Genomic DNA, 19,771 nt, shown 5'->3' on the forward strand with positions numbered 1-19,771 from the left:
TATCTATTATTTGTGTTTTGAGGGTTTAAGTGCAAGAGACTTATAATGATGTAATACTGTGATGTGTTACACCTCAATATCTTGGGAACTCTCTGTGTCCTTCATTCTGCTCAGATTAGTCATGATATTTCTTGCAGAATTGAATTCAGTAGCTTTAATTTCGTATTATGGCAGCCGTGGAGGGAGAGAGCCTGTCCAGGACCTCCCTGAGAAACAGTGAGTGTTCATGTCGCAGTGACCAGAACACAGTTTTTTGGGTTGTTTCTTTGTATTTTAATGAATGTTACGTTTTTATTAAGCCCTCAGTAGTATTTGAACGTACACAATTGTAATGATGATTCAGTGTGTTTCCAGTGCTCACTTGTCCATAATGCAGCATGTTCTCATGGCCTGAAGCAGCGTAGTGCTACTCTCAGCCACCCAAAAGCTTTCTTTTCAACTTCTTTCCTTACGGAGGACCGAATGCTCTTGAGCAGATCCTTGGTGTCCGGGCCGAGTCAGTTCACCAAATCAGATGGTGGTTTAATATCTGCTGTGGAAAATCACAGAGCATATAAAAAGAAGGCTTCTTGTACACAAGTGCGCAACTATTGTTTGCTAGACATGCATTTGTGCATGCTTTTTTTGTTTGTTTGTTTGTTTGTTTTATTGCCTCAGCTCTCCATAGCCAACGTCAGTGCTAAAGTCTATTCAGACGCTCAAGGTTAAGTGTGTCTGAGTGGTGAATCAATAAAGCACCTACAGAACACCTAAACCTCATTCAACACTCACAGGGCTCATCGATTCTGATGAATTCTGTGATTGCCATTTACATGACACTTCCATTGTGTGTATGTGTGTGTTTTGCAGTTTAACAGGTGGTTCCAGTGTAGAGGAAGGGGATACAAAGAAGGAGGATGTGCTCAACATCTTTTCAGTGGCATCTGGACATCTGTATGAGCGCTTCTTGAGGTACACACACACACACACACACACACATGTACATACCACTGATTGGCTTTTATCTATCACCTTCCTTCATCCTGTACTTTTGTGTTTTTCAGAATAATGATGCTGTCTGTCCTCCAACACACTAAAACCCCTGTCAAGTTTTGGTTCCTGAAAAACTACCTCTCTCCATCTTTTAAGGTAAAAATCTCTGTGTGCGCATTAAACTTGCGTATGTCCAAACATGCTTCATTGCTAAATTCTGATTCGTTGATCGCTCAGATATGATGTGATTTTATAACTTTTAAATAACACACACCCACATTTTTTTTGGATGATGATCAACTGATCCATGTGTGACACAGACAATAGAAAAGGCATGTTTGTAGTTCATACAGTTACAGGAACTGGCAGTGCAAGCCAGTGACTCTATACTTAGGACTGAAACTAGACCGTTGAAGACTGGAAACTGACCAGGTGACCTTTTTTTCTACTCTTCAATGGTCTTCAACTGTTTGGGTCTGTGCCCATGATAGCCTCAGATTCCTGTTCTTTGCTGATAGGAGTGGAACCCGATATGGTCTTCTGCTGTTGTTGCTCATCCACCTCAAGCTTCGATGTTTTGTGCATGCTGAAATGCTTTTCTGCTCACCACAGTTGTAAATAGTGATCATATGAGTTACTATACCCTTCCTGGCAGCTCAAACCAATTTGGCCATTTTCCTCTGACCTCTCACATCAACAAGGAGTTTCCACCCACAGAACTGTCACTCACTCAGAGTTTTTTGTTTTTCACACCATTCTGTGTAAACTCTAGAGACTGTTGTGTGTGAAATCCCCAGGAAATGAGCAGTTTCTGAAATACTCAAACCAGCCCATCTGGTACCAACATCACAGTCAACATCACAGAGATGAGACTTTTTCTTTGTTCTGGTGTTTGATGTGAACATTACCTGAAGCTCTTGACCTGCATCTGCATGATATTGCACTGCACTGCTGCCATATGATTTGCTGATTAGATAGCTGCATAAGTGTACAGGTGTTCCTAATAAAGTGGTGGTGTGTGTGTGATTAATAACAATATATATAAAATTATATATAATTTTTAGAATTGTATGAAAATATAATTAATAGGAAACATTTGCTCTGGTTTGCTGCTCAGTTTTTTGTTTTTTTTTGTTTTTTGTAGCGTGTGTTAAAAGATGTGCAGGTGTCATATATATATATATATATATATATATATATATATATATATATATATATATATATATATATATATAATAGTAGCTCCAATATTTTAAAAACATCTGTTTTTCTTATATAAAGAATCATATTTATTTACAATCACCTTTATTTAAAAAAATAAACTGGAAAAAAAAGCTACTTCAACCATGTAATACCTGAACAACAGTAAATACTGATTGTCCACAGTTCACATAGGAAAATAGGCCCACATTTCATAAGGTTTTGACACTAAATCAACAGTTGCATATGATGAAGTATTTAACATTATGTGAAATGTGTTGCTAGGAGACAATATTTGGACCTATTTTTTACCCCTCATCACTGTAATGGTGTGGGTGTGTGTGTGTGTAGGAGTCCATTCCCCACATGGCCGAAGCCTATGGTTTCCAGTATGAACTGGTGCAGTATAAGTGGCCGCGTTGGTTGCATCAGCAGACAGAGAAGCAGCGTATCATCTGGGGTTACAAGATCCTTTTCCTGGATGTTCTCTTCCCTCTAGCAGTGGATAAGATCATCTTTGTGGACGCTGATCAGGTAAGTCTAAATTCACTCAAGATTAAATTAACCTAGATCTGCATGTGCTTTCTGCATCATATCCCCTTTGTCTGAATATTTGCATGCTTAGAGTCATTAAGACTGAACAAAATCTTTCTATTATTCAGATCGTCAGGGCAGATCTGAAAGAACTGAGGGACTTGGACCTGGAGGGAGCCCCCTATGGATATACACCATTCTGTGACAGTCGCCGTGAAATGGACGGCTACCGTTTCTGGAAGACTGGTTACTGGGCATCCCATCTGGGTCACAGGAAATACCACATCAGGTCGAGAAAACCGATTTTAAATCACTGTACCATCATCATTAGTCTACTGTTAATGGCGGTACCTTTTGAAATAATCATGTCATATTAATCTGTTAATGTTGGTTAACATGCTTTTGTGAAAACTGTCACACTCCAGTGCACTATATGTGGTGGACCTAAAGAAGTTCAGGAAGATTGCAGCAGGAGATCGTCTTCGAGGGCAGTACCAAGCTTTAAGCCAAGATCCAAACAGCCTTTCCAATCTGGACCAGGTCTTAATATTAAACATTAAGCTCTAAATGCATTCTTGACCGTTTCACGTTTCAGTACATGAAATGGTATGTGTTTGTGTTATTTCTCTTCCCATAATTCTCATGAAAGGACCTGCCTAACAACATGATCCATCAAGTGGCGATTAAGTCATTACCTCAAGACTGGCTGTGGTGTGAAACTTGGTGTGATGACGTCTCCAAGGCCAGCGCTAAGACAATTGACCTGGTATGTACACCTGTAACAGCCTTTTTAATGTGTAGTGCATGTTAAACATTCACTGTGGCTTTCCAGCTGGTTACACTTCCAGTGTAAAAGAATCACAGAATGGCAGTATTACACTATTTCCAGTCTTACTGTGCTTTAAACGCTGCGCTCCTTTTTGTGTGTATAAATCATTGGATTAAAAAATTCGATTCTTCCTCGGTTACAATATGGACAAACGTTAAGGAGTTTTTAAACACTAAAGATAACTAACTTGTATATTAAATATAAATGCTTCTAGAAGCTGAATGAATTAGAAATGCTTTCACACCAATTAGTCCACCAATTGCTGTTGGTTTGTTTGCTATTTGGTTTGGTTTCACTTCACAAAAACAAATTTTCACTTTCACCCCCCAAAAAATCTTTGGCTGCAGGGCATGTACGGTCAAAAACGTACTCGTAAGACTTTTTTTTTTTTTATTGATCAGAAATACGGCAATGGGGAAGGGTAAACAAACCTTTTCTGCATAAATGTGTGGATATAAAGTCACCCAAGCACAGCGAACACAGAGCCGGCTCAAAATAAATAATTATATAAGTAAATAATTTTGTGCATCACATCCAGCATATATCTTCTCATTGTTAAAAAAAATTAAATAAACAATCCAGAACACATTGCATTTCTGTAGCTCTGTACTTTGTCCTTGGATGTTCTTCGATTTTGGTCCATTCCTGATTGTAATGGCTGTGTTCTCGCTGGGAAAAAGCAACCGGTTTCACTTTAACACTACGTATGTGGAAGACCCCAAAGAATCTGAATTTGAATATGATTTTCTTCCCTTGGTCACTAGTGACAGCAAACCGGAGCTGTAACAATTTCATGCCAAAAGTGATCCTGCGGAAGTTTATATATTTACTGATCATGCTCCCATGTTGCTGATGTAAAGCTGTTCTCCTCCACGCCGCTACAACACCGCACTGTTTATGAGCATGAACGATCTATACCAGGTTCTGTCACTGCAAAGTTTTACTACAGTAAAACTTTATACGAAATGATATAACTAAGTGCATACTTGTCTTCTTACATACTTGGAAGTGATTTTGTTTCTATTCCTAGTTTGAGAGCTTTTATTATACTTTAATTACAACTTGCGGAACCTATTGCATTAGAGCTCATTTTAAAATCAGACTCTTAGCAGCTTTTTTCTCACTTTTTTTTTGTTGATAATGGCTGTGACCGATAATTAGGAAGGTCTATTTTAATTTAGCACACCACCCCCCAAGCCGAGTATAGATAGTGGCCGAGCAATTTTTTAATATGAAGGAAAATAAATGGCCGTGAAAGTAGAATTGATTAAAATTCAGATTTAGTTTTCTTCAGAATTTTAATTACATTTCAGATTGCTGTTCAGCATCCAGATAGCTTTGGTCTGCATATTTTGCATACAGATGTACTAGTTAATATTGGTCAGGTATGAGTTTGAGCTTTTTTTATATTTATTTATTTATTTATTTTAAACAAACATTTTCTTAGAAGCATTGACTGAAGGACTTGTGTATAATCCAAAGCCTTTTTCAGGAAACTGAAAGTCTGTGTTGCTGCTAATAGAAACAGGGTTTTACTGATGTTTTCTAAGGCTGCAGACTTTGCCTGTTCAACTCGGTTCAGCTCTTATAGCTCTTCAGTACACATCAGGATAATTCATGCACGTATGCAGAGCCTTTTAATGTCTTCGAACTGATCAGGCGGGAAGGAGCTGAATTAATTAAGGGCCAGATATCCTCACTCCCGCAATCTGAGCTGCATGCACACACGCACACTGACGAGAATAGCAGTCTCATTTACACTCCCACCTCCCATGATGCATGCTTTTATTAGAGAGCTGGAGTCTAAAGATTAGCACTTATTTCCTGAGGCTTAGACCAGTTTATTTTATTTTAGTCTGACTGTATTTCAAATGACACTGACCATCATATTTTATTTTATTTTTAAAAATTTTTTAAACGAATAGTAAAACAATAAATAAAATCTTAAATTTCCTAGGTTGTCATTTAGCAACTGTGCATACACACAATTTTGTAAGTGAACCGTGCATATGCACGTTTCATTGGATAGAATGTGATTTATCAATATAAGTTTAGATTCTGCACATTAGGAAACCCTAGTGGTTTAAAAACGTGTAAAAGCTGATGGTATAAATCTTTCTGGATGACCATCTATTGATGTTTTTTTTATTAGAAGTAAGATGACTGAAGAATCAGGAGACCAAGAGCCAGGTTATAATAAAAAGAGACAGTTTATTGCATTCACAAAGACAACTTGAACACTCTATAGTCTAAACAAAAGTTGGGTACAGCAGATTTTTTAGACTTTTTTGATGTGTATGTGCACATATGTCCAAGAAGAAAAACATGGGCAAGGACAGAACATTATGATCCAAGGAACAGAAGTGAACAAAGACAATAAAACAATTTGGAATGTCCTGTACAAGTAAGAAACCACTGGTGTATTAAGCAACAGACACCAAACCGTTCAGCTAATAAAAACAACAGCAGCTGATGACAGAAACATTATGAGAGCTGTGAAGAAAACCCCCCAAAACAACAGTCAGTTACATCAACAACAACTTCCACAGGCCAGGTGTGCCATGTCTTCTTTGAATCCACCATTCAAAGGCCATACCAAGATGCAAACCACTCATCAGCATTAAGAATCGGAAAGCCAGAATGGAATTTGCAAAAAAAAAAAGAAAGAAAGAAATGAGCCACAAACCTTCTGGAACCAAGATTTACCTTTACCAAAGTGATAGAAAGGCCAAATTTTCTATAAATAAAGGATCTGCTCATCAGAAACATACAAGTTCAACTGTGAAACATGGTGGAGGTAGTGTCATGGCTTGGGCTTGCATGGCTGCTTCTGGAACAGGCTCACTAATCTTTATTGATTTAGATTACCTTTATCATTTATTGATGATTTAACACACGATGTTAGAAGAAGAATGAATTCAGAAGTTTACTGGAACATTTTGTCTACCAATTTATAGAGAAATACATCCAAATTAATCGGGGGGATATTTATCATACAGAAAGACAATGATCCAAAACACTGCCAACTCAATAAAGACTTTATCAGGGTGGAAAAGTGGAAGGTTTTAGTCTGGCCAAGTCAATCACTAGACCTTAACCCAATAGAGCAGCATTTACCTCCTGAAGAGGAGACTGATGGGAGAAACCTCCCCCGAAAGAAACAACAAACAAAAGAAGCTGTGGTAAAAGCTTGGGAAAGCATCACAGAAGAAGAAACCAATAATTTGGTGATGGCAATGAATGCAGTTACTGCAAGCAAGAGATATGCAGCCACAAATTGTTATTTACTGTAATTTGCTTCAAGGCTTATCTGTTCTTATACTTTTGCTCGCTTAAAAATTTAGTTCAAAAAATGCATAAATCTAAAAATGATCTCAAACCCAAACGTCTTTGTTGTATAGCACGAATAAATGAATTGGCTTTGCCGTTCCAATAGTTTCGGAGGGGACTGTATGTATCAAATCAGCATAATATTGTGGTAATACTGTAGTAATTATGATTTCGGTGCTCAAAACAAGGTAAACTCTATGCTAAGTGTACCATGATGAGCGGTTCGTATTAAACTGGTCCCGACCAAAGATGATTTTTGTTTTTCACAATGCCCTTTGAGAGGTTTTAGCCACAGGCACGTTTCATAAATTGGCATTTTCCGACCAGCTACAAGTTGAATAATGACGCACCTTACATGTGTCATTCTTATAAAGGCTCAGGCCACAATACGTTGCATTTCCAAAACCGGCAGCAAATAAAGAGGCAAAAAACGTAGAAATTTCACGGTAATGTGTACCCACACACAGTCATAAACTCCTTAAAAATCGTATTTATTTATTTATTTATTACACAAACCACTCAGAAAAGTATCGAATTGGTTTGCTCTACTTTGTGCATCTGTATCTCTACTTCACTATCTTAGACCTTTTGTAATGCTCCATGCCTTCCATAACGAACAGTGGCATGAGCAGCCGATTGCTTGGCTTTTTAAAGGCAAGTTGTTTACCATATATGGTAGCTTGGGGGTGTTTCTTTATGTAAATGAGTGTGGCCGTGCACAAGCGCACAAATTTAGAATGCAGGGGATTTATCAATGGCCATTGCATACAGCTGTGCATACTCGCGTGCGATAAATACCAATTTTCATGTGTGTACTGGCGCTTTTTATGCACACGTTTAGAACGTGTATGCACACTTTGATAAATGAACCACTGGTCTAGTAGTGTTTTATACTTGAACAAGCTTTGTTTGCTTGGCTCTAAATCGCTAGTTTAACTTTGTATGACCCATTGCTCCAAATGTCATAAGCACAATTTCAGCACATGGCCAAAACACAAGGTAAAATAGTTTTTCTCCAGCCAGGATATTAAAGAAGGCTCTATATGCCCTCTCTGTAGCTGGCATTATTGAGTTTTTGTGCTGTGCCTGATGAAACTGCTCGGTCTGGCATGTCTCTGCAGTGTAATAATCCAAAGACCAAAGAGCCGAAGCTGAGTGCCGCCATACGGATTGTGCCCGAGTGGTCCCGATACGACAGTGAGATCAAGCAGCTCCTGAAGCAGGTCAAAGGTCAGAAAGAGAGCAGAAAGTCGTCTGCCTCACAGACACAGCATACAGGTGAGCCAGATCTAATGTCTCCTCCTTTCATGACTAAAATGCTGTAGGTTTCATATGTATTTAGCAGCACGTTACTTTTCAAAATGTGTCCCCATGTATCATGCTAACATTGCAGCTATTTTCAGAAGTGTGATTTGTCAGTTTCTACAGGCAGCCGTCGTGATGAACTTTAGCACCTTTTGAAAGGAGAGAGGGACGTTGGCAACGAAAACCCTCTTGTATAGCTCTACAAGTGCACAGAGAGATCCACAAACTGAACCAGGACGTATTACACTGGCCCCGAACTCTGCAGAAGAGGAAGAAAAGACACATTTTAAAAACATTTCAGTTTTCTATTTATGAATCTTGTTGGCTGAAGTCTATATTTTAAAGGTACAATAGGTCACACTTTCTATCAGAACATGTAAGAGGAATCCTTTTGTAACCGAGCTGTAGGTCAATAAGCCAGAACACCTTGTCTGTTGTGAACCAGTAATATTAAAAAATGATCAAACTGTGTATATTTAACCTTTTTGCTTTGTGTTATGTCTGTTCTGCTGCACATAGAATAATGCCAAGTCTCTTAGGAAGGAAAGGTTAAGGATTGTGTTTTGTTGCCATCTTATGGTCAGTTTCGGAAAAATGCACTGATGAGTATCTAGGGAAAATGCGTCTGTACATTCCTCAGTAATTTCTTACGATAAATTCTTGATTCATTCAACACTATAAGCTCACGATGAGTTCATCTGTTGCATTACTGTTAAATGTTTACACAAAAGGGGAGGTTTAAGTGGAATGTTACTATTAATCAAGTTGCACATGATTTTTGCATCATGTGTAACTTGTTATTCCTCCATTACCGTGAAGAGGAAATCGAAAATCATTACAATATGACTTGAATATTTTTGGGCTGTCTGAGAGTGGGGGGACGTTTGTAAAAGTAACCCCAACACATGCACAAGATGTACAATTTATTTATCCACAACATGAATTATTCCTGTGTTTCCATTTGATTTCAAGCTCTTTAAAGTGAAAAAGCCATGCTGTGTTTGTGACACTCCCTGATCGCTCTGATGTTACATTCATGCGGAGCTGTGGGTTTTTTGTGTGGTTTTTTGTTATTAAGCTTGGAAGTGGAAGGATGTGGATTTTCTCAGGAATAAAATGTTTATCATTCATCAGTGGTCATCTGCTATGTCTGGAGTTATGTTACTGCATAAAGGTGTACAGATGTTAATCTGCTCTCACTGATGATAGTGATGCTACCTGTTCAAGAACTACCTACTCTTTATTATTTACATTTTTGTGCACAAAGGGCTAGCTTCAAGAGCCAGGTATAATCAGTAGTCTGATTTCACAATAAGCTAGAAACCTGAAAGCACTGGATAATGGATACTGCAGATTTGTACTTGCTAAGAACTGCTGCTGTACTCATCCTCATTCCTCTACTACATCTGCATACTGGTAATGATTTGTAATCCCACTATCCAGTGTCAAGAGGACCTTTTTGAGTTTGCTTCCTCTCTTAGGTTTCTTCTTCATGCTGTCTCGGGTAGTTTTTCCTGACCTCTGCCACCTCCAGCTTGCTCGATAGGAATCTAAATTTACATCTGGATTTCTGTCAAGCTGCTTTGTGACACTGTAAGTGCTAAACAAAATACAAAATGGAAAGTTCAACTAAAGGAATCATCAGATAGTGATTTGCACTACAACAGCGAAATCAGAGAATAATGACCGTTTCTTGTTAATTAAATACGTAATGACATCTTTATTTTTGTATTTACAATGCAGCATTATTTAATTGATAGAAAAATAGTGCAGTCTCCTATATATACATACACACACACACACACACACACACACACACACACACACACACACAGACAGACACACACAATAGTTTTAGGATAGTTGGTTCCTTGGGAATAAACCCCCACACTCTGATGTTCCCTGAAGAAAAAAATAATTGCTTTATGTAATACCACTTAGGCCAGCTTAGAAAGTCTGAGAATATTCAACAGCATGGGATGCGTCTTAATGCCACAGTGGCTTCTGTAGCCACATCTATGGCAGTTAGTGTCAAATAGGTTCAGCAGGTTGCACTTCTCGCTGGATGCCTGATGGTATATATTCGGATCAGGCTGATGTCCTCCTAGATGATCTCAGTTAAAGTTGAATTTAAAGTTGAACGGTCCAGAGCCAAAAGGGTTAAAGCCCTGGAAACTCTCCCAGGCCCCGTGGAAATGGTGATGGCCTCCTCCTTGCTTGCTCTCAGGGTCCAGGGGGTCTTCACCCTGGTCAAATGAACTCCTCATTTCTGCACAAGAACAGAGAAAAGGTGTCAGATATACCAGCATATTTCGAGACTCGTGTTTTATATTACCAGAGGTGCCAATATCTACAGTTTTTCCCCTTTTACAGTGATATAGGAGACACCTGAAAACTGCTTTTCTGCTATTTCAATTAAATCAGTGCTCAAGACAAACAAGAATAAAATTCACCAATTCGCAAATAATGCGGTACATGAAAGACGCATTCACTTCTGCAAGAGGTTAATTATTTATAACCGTCACACCAAACCAGGTGTGACTTGAAGTTTCGATTTATTTTTTTTAACCGTTCTATCTGGGGGAAAAACAATAGCATTACATCAAATCTAATATACTGCTGATCCATGCACCTTGACATTCAGTCTACATGCTGCCCAAAAAAATTAAAGTCCGTCTGGACCTCTGGAAATTGAAACTTGTATGCAAAATGATTGCTGTTGATCTAGAAATTCTGCAATGTCAGTATAATAATAAAAGTATAGGATTTGCAGTGACCCACCATTCAATTTTCTTTTCAGTATTGTAGGCTATACTTTATACATTTCTTTTTCTTATATATAATATAAAATCTCTCTTGAGTGTTCCTATTTAGGGAACATAAGTTGAGTTTGTTGATTATTTTCTTTTTAATTACTAAAATGAAAGGAAAATTAATTTTACAGATATACAAACAAAAATGTGTTAATCAACAGTCAATATCTTTTATTAAGGTCAGAATCAGCCATCCGTCCATTCTCTGTACCCCTTATCCTACACAGGGTCGCGGGGAGCCTAGAGTCTATCCCGGGGACTCCGGGTACAAGGCTGGGATGCCAAACCAACGCAGTGCGCAATTGCACACACACTCACACACTACAGACAATTCAGAGATGCCAATCAGGTTACAGCACATTTCTCTGGACTGGGGGAGGAAACCGGAGTACCCAAAGGAAACCCCCAAAGCACGATGAGAAAATGCAAACACTGTGCACACAGGGCAGAGGCGAGAATCGAACTCCTAACCCTGGAGGTGTTAGGAAAACATAATCACCAGTAAGCCTTCACGCATGCAGTATCACATGGTCTAAATGTTTTCAACTTTTTTAAAGATTCAGCACAAAATGTTAATATGCTTATGCAGGTGCTTGCAATTAGAGTTCATAATTGTTCTAAAAATACTGATACATGCAGACCTGACATACACTTACGTTAACTTTGTAATTACTGTATGCTATAATAACATTTCTGCAGATTACAGTTAAATATCAGTTCAACCAATACATTTAATCATTTATGCTGTAAGCATGGAGCCGAGCCATCCTTTCCACCAAAATACATGTTTATATCTCTTTGTTAGTTATTTTGGCACCTCTGTATTAGCAAAAGATCAAAAACATTTCACACTCTGTGTTCAACATCCCAACTAATCAAGTCGCACCCATAATTCCTGTTAATCTGATCTGAATTCCAGTCTGATTCTTCCTTCTTTATCTGCTTACATACTTATATACTGTATTCGTCATCTATGTAAATCTATTCAAGCATGGGACACAAAAACCTTCATCAAAACAACAGCTTAGCTTGGTATTTTTATATAATATATTTTTATATTAGCAGGCAAAACTAAAGCCCATGGAAACACGATATCCACAAACAGGCCGGCTGATTGAGGGTTTACCTGGATCAGTGAGCACTTCCTTGGCCTGTGCGATGTCTATGAACTTCTTCTCAGCCTTTTTCTTCTCTTCAGGATCCTGGAAGTTGTCTGGGTGCCACTGCTGTGCCAACTTCCTGTAGGCTTTAATGATCTCCTTCTTCTGGGCTGTCCTAGGAGTCACAAAAGCCCAGCCGTTTAGAACACATTAAAACACGACACACTTCAATATCAACCTAAGAAGCCAAAGGGTAGCTGATGACAGATTTCACCTCTTGACCCCCAGGATCTTGTAGTAGTCTTTCTTCTGGGACTGCTTGAGGAGGCGCTGTGCTCTCTCCAGTCCCTCCTTTATCTGACGGTCATTCTCGCTGTACTCCTTAGCACTTTCAAAGTCCTTAATGGCTGCATAGATGCGATATCATTAGGAAATCATTCTATAAAACAGGTATGATGAACTCTGATTCAGGGGATCAGTCCCAGCTCTAATTTAGGCTAGGCAATCTAAGGCAGTTGATTCAGCTAATCAAGGCTCGTATGAAGCTGTGCTTGATTAGGGATGATTAGAAACTAGACGCTCTATGGGGAGGGAGCTCAGGGGAAATCTACAGATAGCAAATGGCAAACTAAAATGGACCGTCAGGTGCATATACACAAATGCAATATTGGTCGTAAAACATAAACAGCTACAGTTGCACATGTTTTGAGGCTCTATTTGTAACTGTTAGTTATATCAATTTTGAGTTTGATCAACAGCAAAATGACTATAATCTATAGGACCTGTGAAATGTGACACTTTTCAGCAAAACAAACTCTAATTCTACATTCGACTAAAGGTCATAACTAGTCATTTCCGACCACCGACTAGGAAAATGAACGTACTCTTAATTCCTAATTGGGAACTAGAGACACTCTCCACAACATAACGGCTATGTCGATTTGATGTCACTTGCTGAGCTCGCAGCATCAACAAAATAGCACCTCTTACCTTTAAATGAGTTATGCTGTATATACACAAGTATTTGTTTAAGATCACTCAACATCTTAGATCGAGCACATCGAACACTGGAAGTTGTTAAACTGGCTATACCAGGGGTGTCCAGTCTCCAAGCAAAGGGCCAGTGTGGGTGCAGATTTTCATTCCAATCAAGCAAGACCACATCTGATTACACCTGTTTAATCAGTTGAGCTTGGCTTTCAATAGACTCAGGTGTTGCTTCTGTTTGGTTGGAATGAAAACCTGCACCCACACCGGCCCTTTCCGGATTGGACACCCCTGGACTATACATTTCACAGTTTAAGGAGGTAAATATACATCATTCATTATAGTAGCTGGGTAGAACACAAGGATTAAATGTCTGAGAAAATGACAGCATAGATTTACCATTTTCATATTGTTCATCTTGGAGGTAGGCCTCTGCCCTGTCTTTTAGAGCATTCACATTTTGTGGGTCTGCGCTCAGGACTTCGCTGCACACTGGGACTGCTTTAGCACCTTGCTGATCCTGTGGCCAGACCAATCCATACTTTTTCATATTAATGTACTACAGATTTAGTAGGTTAGTAAAATTGTCTGGAGTAGAGTACAATAAAAATCAGTGATCAGAGTCATCTGGGGGTCAGTGAGGGAAGAGATGATCTCACCTTAGAAAGACAGTGGCATATGCGCTCCTTGGCATGAATAGTGTACTGTGGCACGTTCGGCTCCGTCTTCATAACTGACTCGTACTTGCTTACTGCTTCTCCGTACCTGTGTCCGAGAAAAAAGGAAAACAAAATCACCATATAGTCAAACTGCAAAAATTCATGAGAAGGAAGTGTTTTCCTGCCTATTATACAGTCAGTCTACCCTAAAAAGCTGACCACACAAACATTCTTTAATACGGAAAAGCAGTTAAAATAAAAATGCGCAAAATGAACAAAATAAATTAGTTTTTTTGTTCAATTCTTAAAGATTCAACACAAAATTTTAACATCTAATCAGGTGCTTACATTTAGAGTTCATAATTGTTAACGGTGCTAATTATGATCAATATATCAATTATTGTAGAACAATTAAATAAATACAAGTGCTGCTGGAGGACTTGAGGGTGTGAGATGAGATATAAGGATGTAGAAGCTTAGAAAGATCGGTTGTATGGAATATAGAAAGAGATATAACTAATAGGGCACAGCGGGATATGAGAAGATTGCTTGTGTTGCGTAGTTTGAGATGTATTGAAGGGTATTTTCGCAGTTTTAGCTGACAGCACGACAAACGGCATCAAACTAATTGATACGAAGATAGACAGGGTAATGAAGGCTTGAATTCTTAGCATTGTTAATATTTAGAAAAGGGGGAAGAATAGTATGAAGATGTTATGAAGGGAAAATAAAAGGCCGCTTTGGTGAGTGATGCAATGTAAGACTCGAGTCACACTATCAATGTCAATTAAATCAGAGAAATCAGACAATCTGTATATTTGGGATTTGGGGCCTCGTAGCAATATGTCTAATCTAAGAACGTTTGCTGAGAAGTACAGGATTTAAGTCAGAAATTCATGCTGTCAAAACCCGTATAGTATAGCTGTAATGATGGGTATGTAGAATATAGTTGTACATTTGAAAGCTGTGGTTGAATTTGCACTTATTGTACATATAAATAAATGTCATCGGTATGTTTTCGAGTAAAAGCTATTGTACAGTCAAGGGGAAGAAGAATGAGAACGAGATTAACTAATCAGCATCAACAGACAGCAGGTCACTGGCCACTCTCAATAGAGCAGGTTCAATACTGTGATATGGCCAGTTTTCTTCAGAATAAGTGCAACAATGGCTGTTTTAAGGGCTGAGGCTGTCTTCATACTTACTGACTCATACTTATGACATTAAATGAGCAATAGGAGAAGAATGAATGGAGACACAAGCATAGAGAAGGAAAGTATGAGCAGGGGTGAGCTGACAGAATTAAAATCTTTCATTATTAATGAATTCTGAGATTTATAGCAGAGTAAATCGTGAACAAAATTGTCATGAATCAGCAGAGGTGTTTCTGGAGAAAGAGATAATTCTGGATATTACTAACTTGGTCTTTGAAAAAGGGTAGAAAAGCTTGACATTGTTCAACACAGTGTGTGGTTGACGTAGGAAGTTTGAGTAGTTTTCAGCGGCCAAGGGTTATATGATATGATATGAATTTAGATGTATATGTCACATTATTATAACTCTCTTTCCCTTCATGATTGGTTTTGTGCTTATAATTTGCATGCAGTACACACCTCTGCTGTTGGATCAGCTCCTCAGCTGACAGGATCTGCTTGTTGAGCTTCTTTACCTGCTTATAGTGGCTGAAGCACTGCTTGTGGTCAGGATCCAGTTTCAAACACTCACGCACTTCACTGTAGACAGAAAGGCGTTGTGTCAGCATTTACAGCATGGATCTCTCACTAGAACATGAATTGCAAGTTATGATTGCCTTGACCTCCAAAAATTAAATCAAGGTTAAGGCTTAAGAAGTACCAGCTTTGCGTGTTACAAGCTTGATAACATCACCACACCACCATCTGCCTAAATTCCACCTTATGAGGGGTACTTGTACTGTTAATGGTCCTGCTGCAAAAGATAGTGAATCCCACAGAAACTTACTTGAGGGACATTTCATGATCTCCCAGGTTATAATAGATGGTACTGAGCTGGTAGAAAGCCTGCGTGTTGTCGTTCTTCAATTTGGATGCTGCTTTAAGGTCACTGATAGCTTTGCCCATCTCGCCCAGCTGAATGAAGCACTCGGCTCTGAGCTCTCTGGAGTAAACGTCCCACACACACGTCTAAGGAAAACACAGGCACAGTAGGGATCAGAGATGTTCACAAGTAATAAAATGCAAGTCCAAGTCAAGTCTTTACCCTAGAGTCGAGAGTCATGTCTCGAGTCTTTAAGTCAAGTCCCAAGTCAATAGAATCTACATGAGAAGTATATGGGAACTTTAACTGTATAGCAATGATAAAGAATAGTATTGTTCACAATAAAGTGAAGAAAAAAAAAACACAATATATCAACAGTTGTGTGCAAGTTGCAACTATATTTTAGAAACATTTGTATAACACTTCTTTTCATAACAGAAAAGGCTGAAAATATATTGATTTTGAAATGCCACTTGAGACATTTTTATACATTTTTACACACATTAAGGTCCAAGAACATTAAGGTCCAACATCACAATCCCTTTTTGGTCTTCACATCTTTTAAAAATGTTTCGTCTCTAAACAAAAAAAATAACAACAGTGAACAATGAAACAGTGAAACTCAAATGACCACTTTGGGCTCCACTCCTGTCAGCCAAGAACAGGATTCTGAGGCTAAACTCATCTCAACTAAACAGCCAGTCTTTCTTATACAAAAGAATAAACTAAAAGTCTTTAAGCTTACACATCTAGACATATTTTTGAGATGTTATGATCTCATAATTTACAGTAACATTATGTACAGTAAACTTACAGTAAGATATGGTGGTGTGGGCTGAGGATAACTGTCTCATTTTTGTAGAAGTTTTTTCACGTGAAGCTTTAATGGGTAATTCAGTGTGGTCTATTGTCACTATTCTACATATGAGTATTTAAAACTGAAGTTTGAACATGACTCATGTTCATTTTGATGGCATTTACAGAACAGAAGTTCTACAGAGTCAAAGGATTAAACAGATTGCTGCATACACTCTGGGGTGTTTGGGTGTTGCGTTTGGTATAAATCTTAGGTAAAATTATGATATTAACAGAGCAATGACAATACTCACTTCAATGACTGTGTCCAGGAGTGCAGCCGCTGAGCTGTAGTCTTTGCGCTTGAAATTGCTCTGAGCCTCTGTCACCAATCTTTGGATTTCGTCCGATTTCTTCAGCTGGCTCTGTGCTTCCTGCTCCTCTCTGCTGCTGGGGTTTGATTTCAGCTACAGAACACGGTGAAATAAATAAATAAATAAATAAATAAATAAATAAATAGACAAACATACACAGAAAGCATCATGTTTGTATCCTCTCGGTTTGAAGAATTATAGATCATCACATCTTTCAAAAGGAACAGCAAGATCTTTTAAAATCTTGTTTAAATTCTCATATCAGTCTTTATTTACAGCTTGAGATACACTTTCCACAAAACGTGTGACTGAACAGAATTCTACAAATCCAAAAACTGTGTAAATAAACCAAACAGACCTAATCAAGCGTATGTACACTGTATGAACAAGCACACAGATGAATGCACGATTCTTTGAAAGCATGTCTAGTCAGATAACTTAACTTAAGTTTAAGGGCAATTTCAAAGCAAAAGGAAAATGGAAATGCAATTTGGCATCATTTTCACTATCGCACAAATAACAGACAGCTATCAGTTTATCATGTTTTATTGGGATCTGTGAGATGATGCATGCAATGGCCTTGACGGAGGTATTAGCATGAAAACTGAAGTTTGTTAATGATGTAATTAATGTGAACAGAGTGTACAGATGAGAAGGTAAGCACTTCTGCTTCGCTCACTTTAGGTCAATCAAGAGCTCAATTTTACTGGCACCGATATTAGTATGTTATCGAACTTGATTGCGGGTAATACAGGAAACCAAAGTGAAAACTGACCAACAGGTCAATGAAAGAAACTCGGAATTTCACTAAAAAATGAATCCTGGATGCCACCTGTTAATTATAAAGATCAATATGCAAGTCGTTCATGGTGGATTTTTCCTTTAATGACTTAAAATAAAATCGGCATTCGAGGCAAGTCAAAGAGTTATCAAAGAGTTACTTACCACTTTTTTGAAATCACTTTCAGCTTCATCAAGCTTTCCCTGTTTCAGTAGTAGGCTCCCTCTCTGAAGTCTTGCCTGTGACAAATCACCTGTTACCACCAACTCTTTTCAACACGATGCATGTCAATCTTCTTTTCATATGTCTTATCGTGGAGTAAAACTCACCGATGTGAAATCAGGTTTAAGCTCGATGACTTTGCTTAGATCCGGTAAAGCGGATTTAGACTTGCCCGTGGCCAGGTAGACAGTGGCTCTTCTGTAGTAGGCCAAGTAGTTTTTCGGGTCACCATCTACACACGGATGTCAGAAAGTGGTCGGTTAAAATTCAGACAGAATATTATTTTGTATTTTGCAGAAATAAAGAAATGATTGCTGGTGAATTTCTGAAAAAAGCTCACCAACAGCTGCGTGGAAGTGGGAAAGTGCGTCAGCCAGCTGTCCAGCAGCCAGGAGCTTCTTCCCCATCTCCAGGTGCTTCTCTACACTGTTGTCACTGCTGCATAGCACTCCTGTAATCAAAAGTAAACTCAGGCAAGGATATAGTAAAGTAAAAATACAGTGACAAATGATTGGATAGAATAATACCATTGCATTTCACTATGCTTGCAATTATTATTATTATTATTATTATTATTATTGATAAAAGTCATGGACACTGTAATTTCCCTGTGTCACTTTTTAAATACAAAGCACACATCATTGTCTTGGACTTTATCATAATCATCAGCACAGAGAGATCTCATTATCAAGTCACAACTCTACAGAGTCTATAGAAAAGCTTGGCTCTGTATGTAGAGTACTACTTAGTGCACTAGAAGAAACTTGTGAGATTCACTCCTTAAGACTAGTGACGTCTGATGAAATATATTTCTGCAGAATCTGTACATCTGTGTGACAGTTCAGTTTCCACACTATCTATCCAGTATATGAAGTCAGTACCTTCTTACCTTCGTATCGAAGATCCAGCAGCACAAGCACAAAGGGTACGTAATTTATTAGTTTATACGCGACTGGTGTTATAGTTACCATGATATAATGTTTTGGGGTATTTTTTTTTTTTTTGTAAACTCAGGTCCCGGTTTTCACCCTCTACTCTCGTCCTCTGCTCCTCCAATGTGTTACCACGCGCACTCCTCGCCAAGTCAGCCTGACCGATAGCGTCCATTGGGTCGTGGGTTACTCCGATTGGTTCGTTCTGCTCAAGACCACGCCCAGGTCTCTCTGATTGGTTCATACTGCTCAAAACCACACCTACTCATGCTGGTTCAACTAAGACCAGCCACGGTGTCATTAAGTCGAGAGAGTGCGCGTTCATGGCGTGGAGGAATATGAAAGCTTGGCTACAATGATGTTTAAAGAAGATAACCACAGAGCAGGACATGGTTTCCTCGCATGCATATGAGAAAATCATTTGGTCTTTTTAATGTGTTCTCACTGAACATGAGACTAGTTAAGCAATGAAGGCAATCCATCCCAGACCATAATATTTTCTGGACACACATCTTGGACACACTTTATTTGAACTTCCAGTACACCAGGCACAAGAGCAGTTTCTTGCCAGAGGCCTTCATTCATGGCCCTTAAAGAATATTCTTAATCTTCAATACAATGTCACTGTGACCTGTGATATAACTATTATAAACTATTACAATTATTTATTATACATATTTATTGCATTTAGCAATTTAATTCTTTACATATAAGTCATATATAACAAGGAACACCAATTTATGGTTGTTGTTGTTGTTGTTTTGTTGTGTTTATATAGGCTAGTTAATATTAACTATGTAAACACAACAAAACAACAACAACCATAAATTGGTTATCGATATTGCGATAAATTAGGTCACAATACACTTTTCTACGATGTTGTCGGTAATGTGATATCCATCCATCCATCCATCCATCCATC

At 38.4% G+C, this 19,771-nt stretch overlaps 2 protein-coding genes across 4 annotated transcripts in view; one reads left to right on the forward strand and one right to left on the reverse strand.

Moving 5' to 3' along the window:
- The window catches only part of uggt2 (UDP-glucose glycoprotein glucosyltransferase 2), a 49,896-nt gene extending 41,255 nt beyond the window's left edge, over positions 1-8,641 (forward strand). For 2 of the 3 annotated variants that reach the window (XM_053626530.1, XM_053626533.1), the window contains 8 exons: positions 850-951; positions 1,044-1,128; positions 2,524-2,706; positions 2,835-2,995; positions 3,132-3,246; positions 3,356-3,472; positions 7,987-8,143; positions 8,285-8,641. In XM_053626530.1, coding sequence (XP_053482505.1) covers positions 850-951; positions 1,044-1,128; positions 2,524-2,706; positions 2,835-2,995; positions 3,132-3,246; positions 3,356-3,472; positions 7,987-8,143; positions 8,285-8,316 — 952 coding nt within the window. In that variant the 3' untranslated portion in view covers positions 8,317-8,641. The remainder of the gene's footprint in view (positions 1-849; positions 952-1,043; positions 1,129-2,523; positions 2,707-2,834; positions 2,996-3,131; positions 3,247-3,355; positions 3,473-7,986; positions 8,144-8,284) is intronic. The other variant, XM_053626531.1, reaches the window with a different exon arrangement.
- A 1,218-nt stretch (positions 8,642-9,859) lies between these two features.
- On the reverse strand, positions 9,860-18,976 carry dnajc3a (DnaJ (Hsp40) homolog, subfamily C, member 3a). The gene is made up of 12 exons (XM_053626534.1): positions 18,807-18,976; positions 18,258-18,368; positions 18,025-18,149; positions 17,860-17,934; positions 16,855-17,007; positions 15,710-15,891; positions 15,343-15,462; positions 13,730-13,835; positions 13,470-13,590; positions 12,358-12,490; positions 12,110-12,258; positions 9,860-10,439 (listed from the first exon to the last, which is right to left on the reverse strand). Exons 1-12 carry the CDS (start codon positions 18,886-18,888, stop codon positions 10,285-10,287), a joined length of 1,512 nt encoding a protein of 503 aa, XP_053482509.1. The 5' UTR covers positions 18,889-18,976; the 3' UTR covers positions 9,860-10,284.
- Positions 18,977-19,771: the final 795 nt, after the last annotated feature.

Source organism: Ictalurus furcatus, chromosome 6 (assembly GCF_023375685.1).
Source record: "Ictalurus furcatus strain D&B chromosome 6, Billie_1.0, whole genome shotgun sequence".
In the NCBI taxonomy this organism is placed as follows: domain Eukaryota; kingdom Metazoa; phylum Chordata; class Actinopteri; order Siluriformes; family Ictaluridae; genus Ictalurus; species Ictalurus furcatus.

Coding starts and splice junctions, on each gene's coding strand:
- dnajc3a (XM_053626534.1), bottom strand. CDS start 18,888: ATGGTAACTATAACACCAGTCGCGTATAAACTAATAAATTACGTACCC. Junction 18,369..18,806: donor GCTGGATCTTCGATACGAAG/GTAAGAAGGTAC, acceptor TTTTGATTACAG/GAGTGCTATGCAGCAGTGAC. Junction 12,259..12,357: donor AAGATCCTGGGGGTCAAGAG/GTGAAATCTGTC, acceptor TGTGACTCCTAG/GACAGCCCAGAAGAAGGAGA.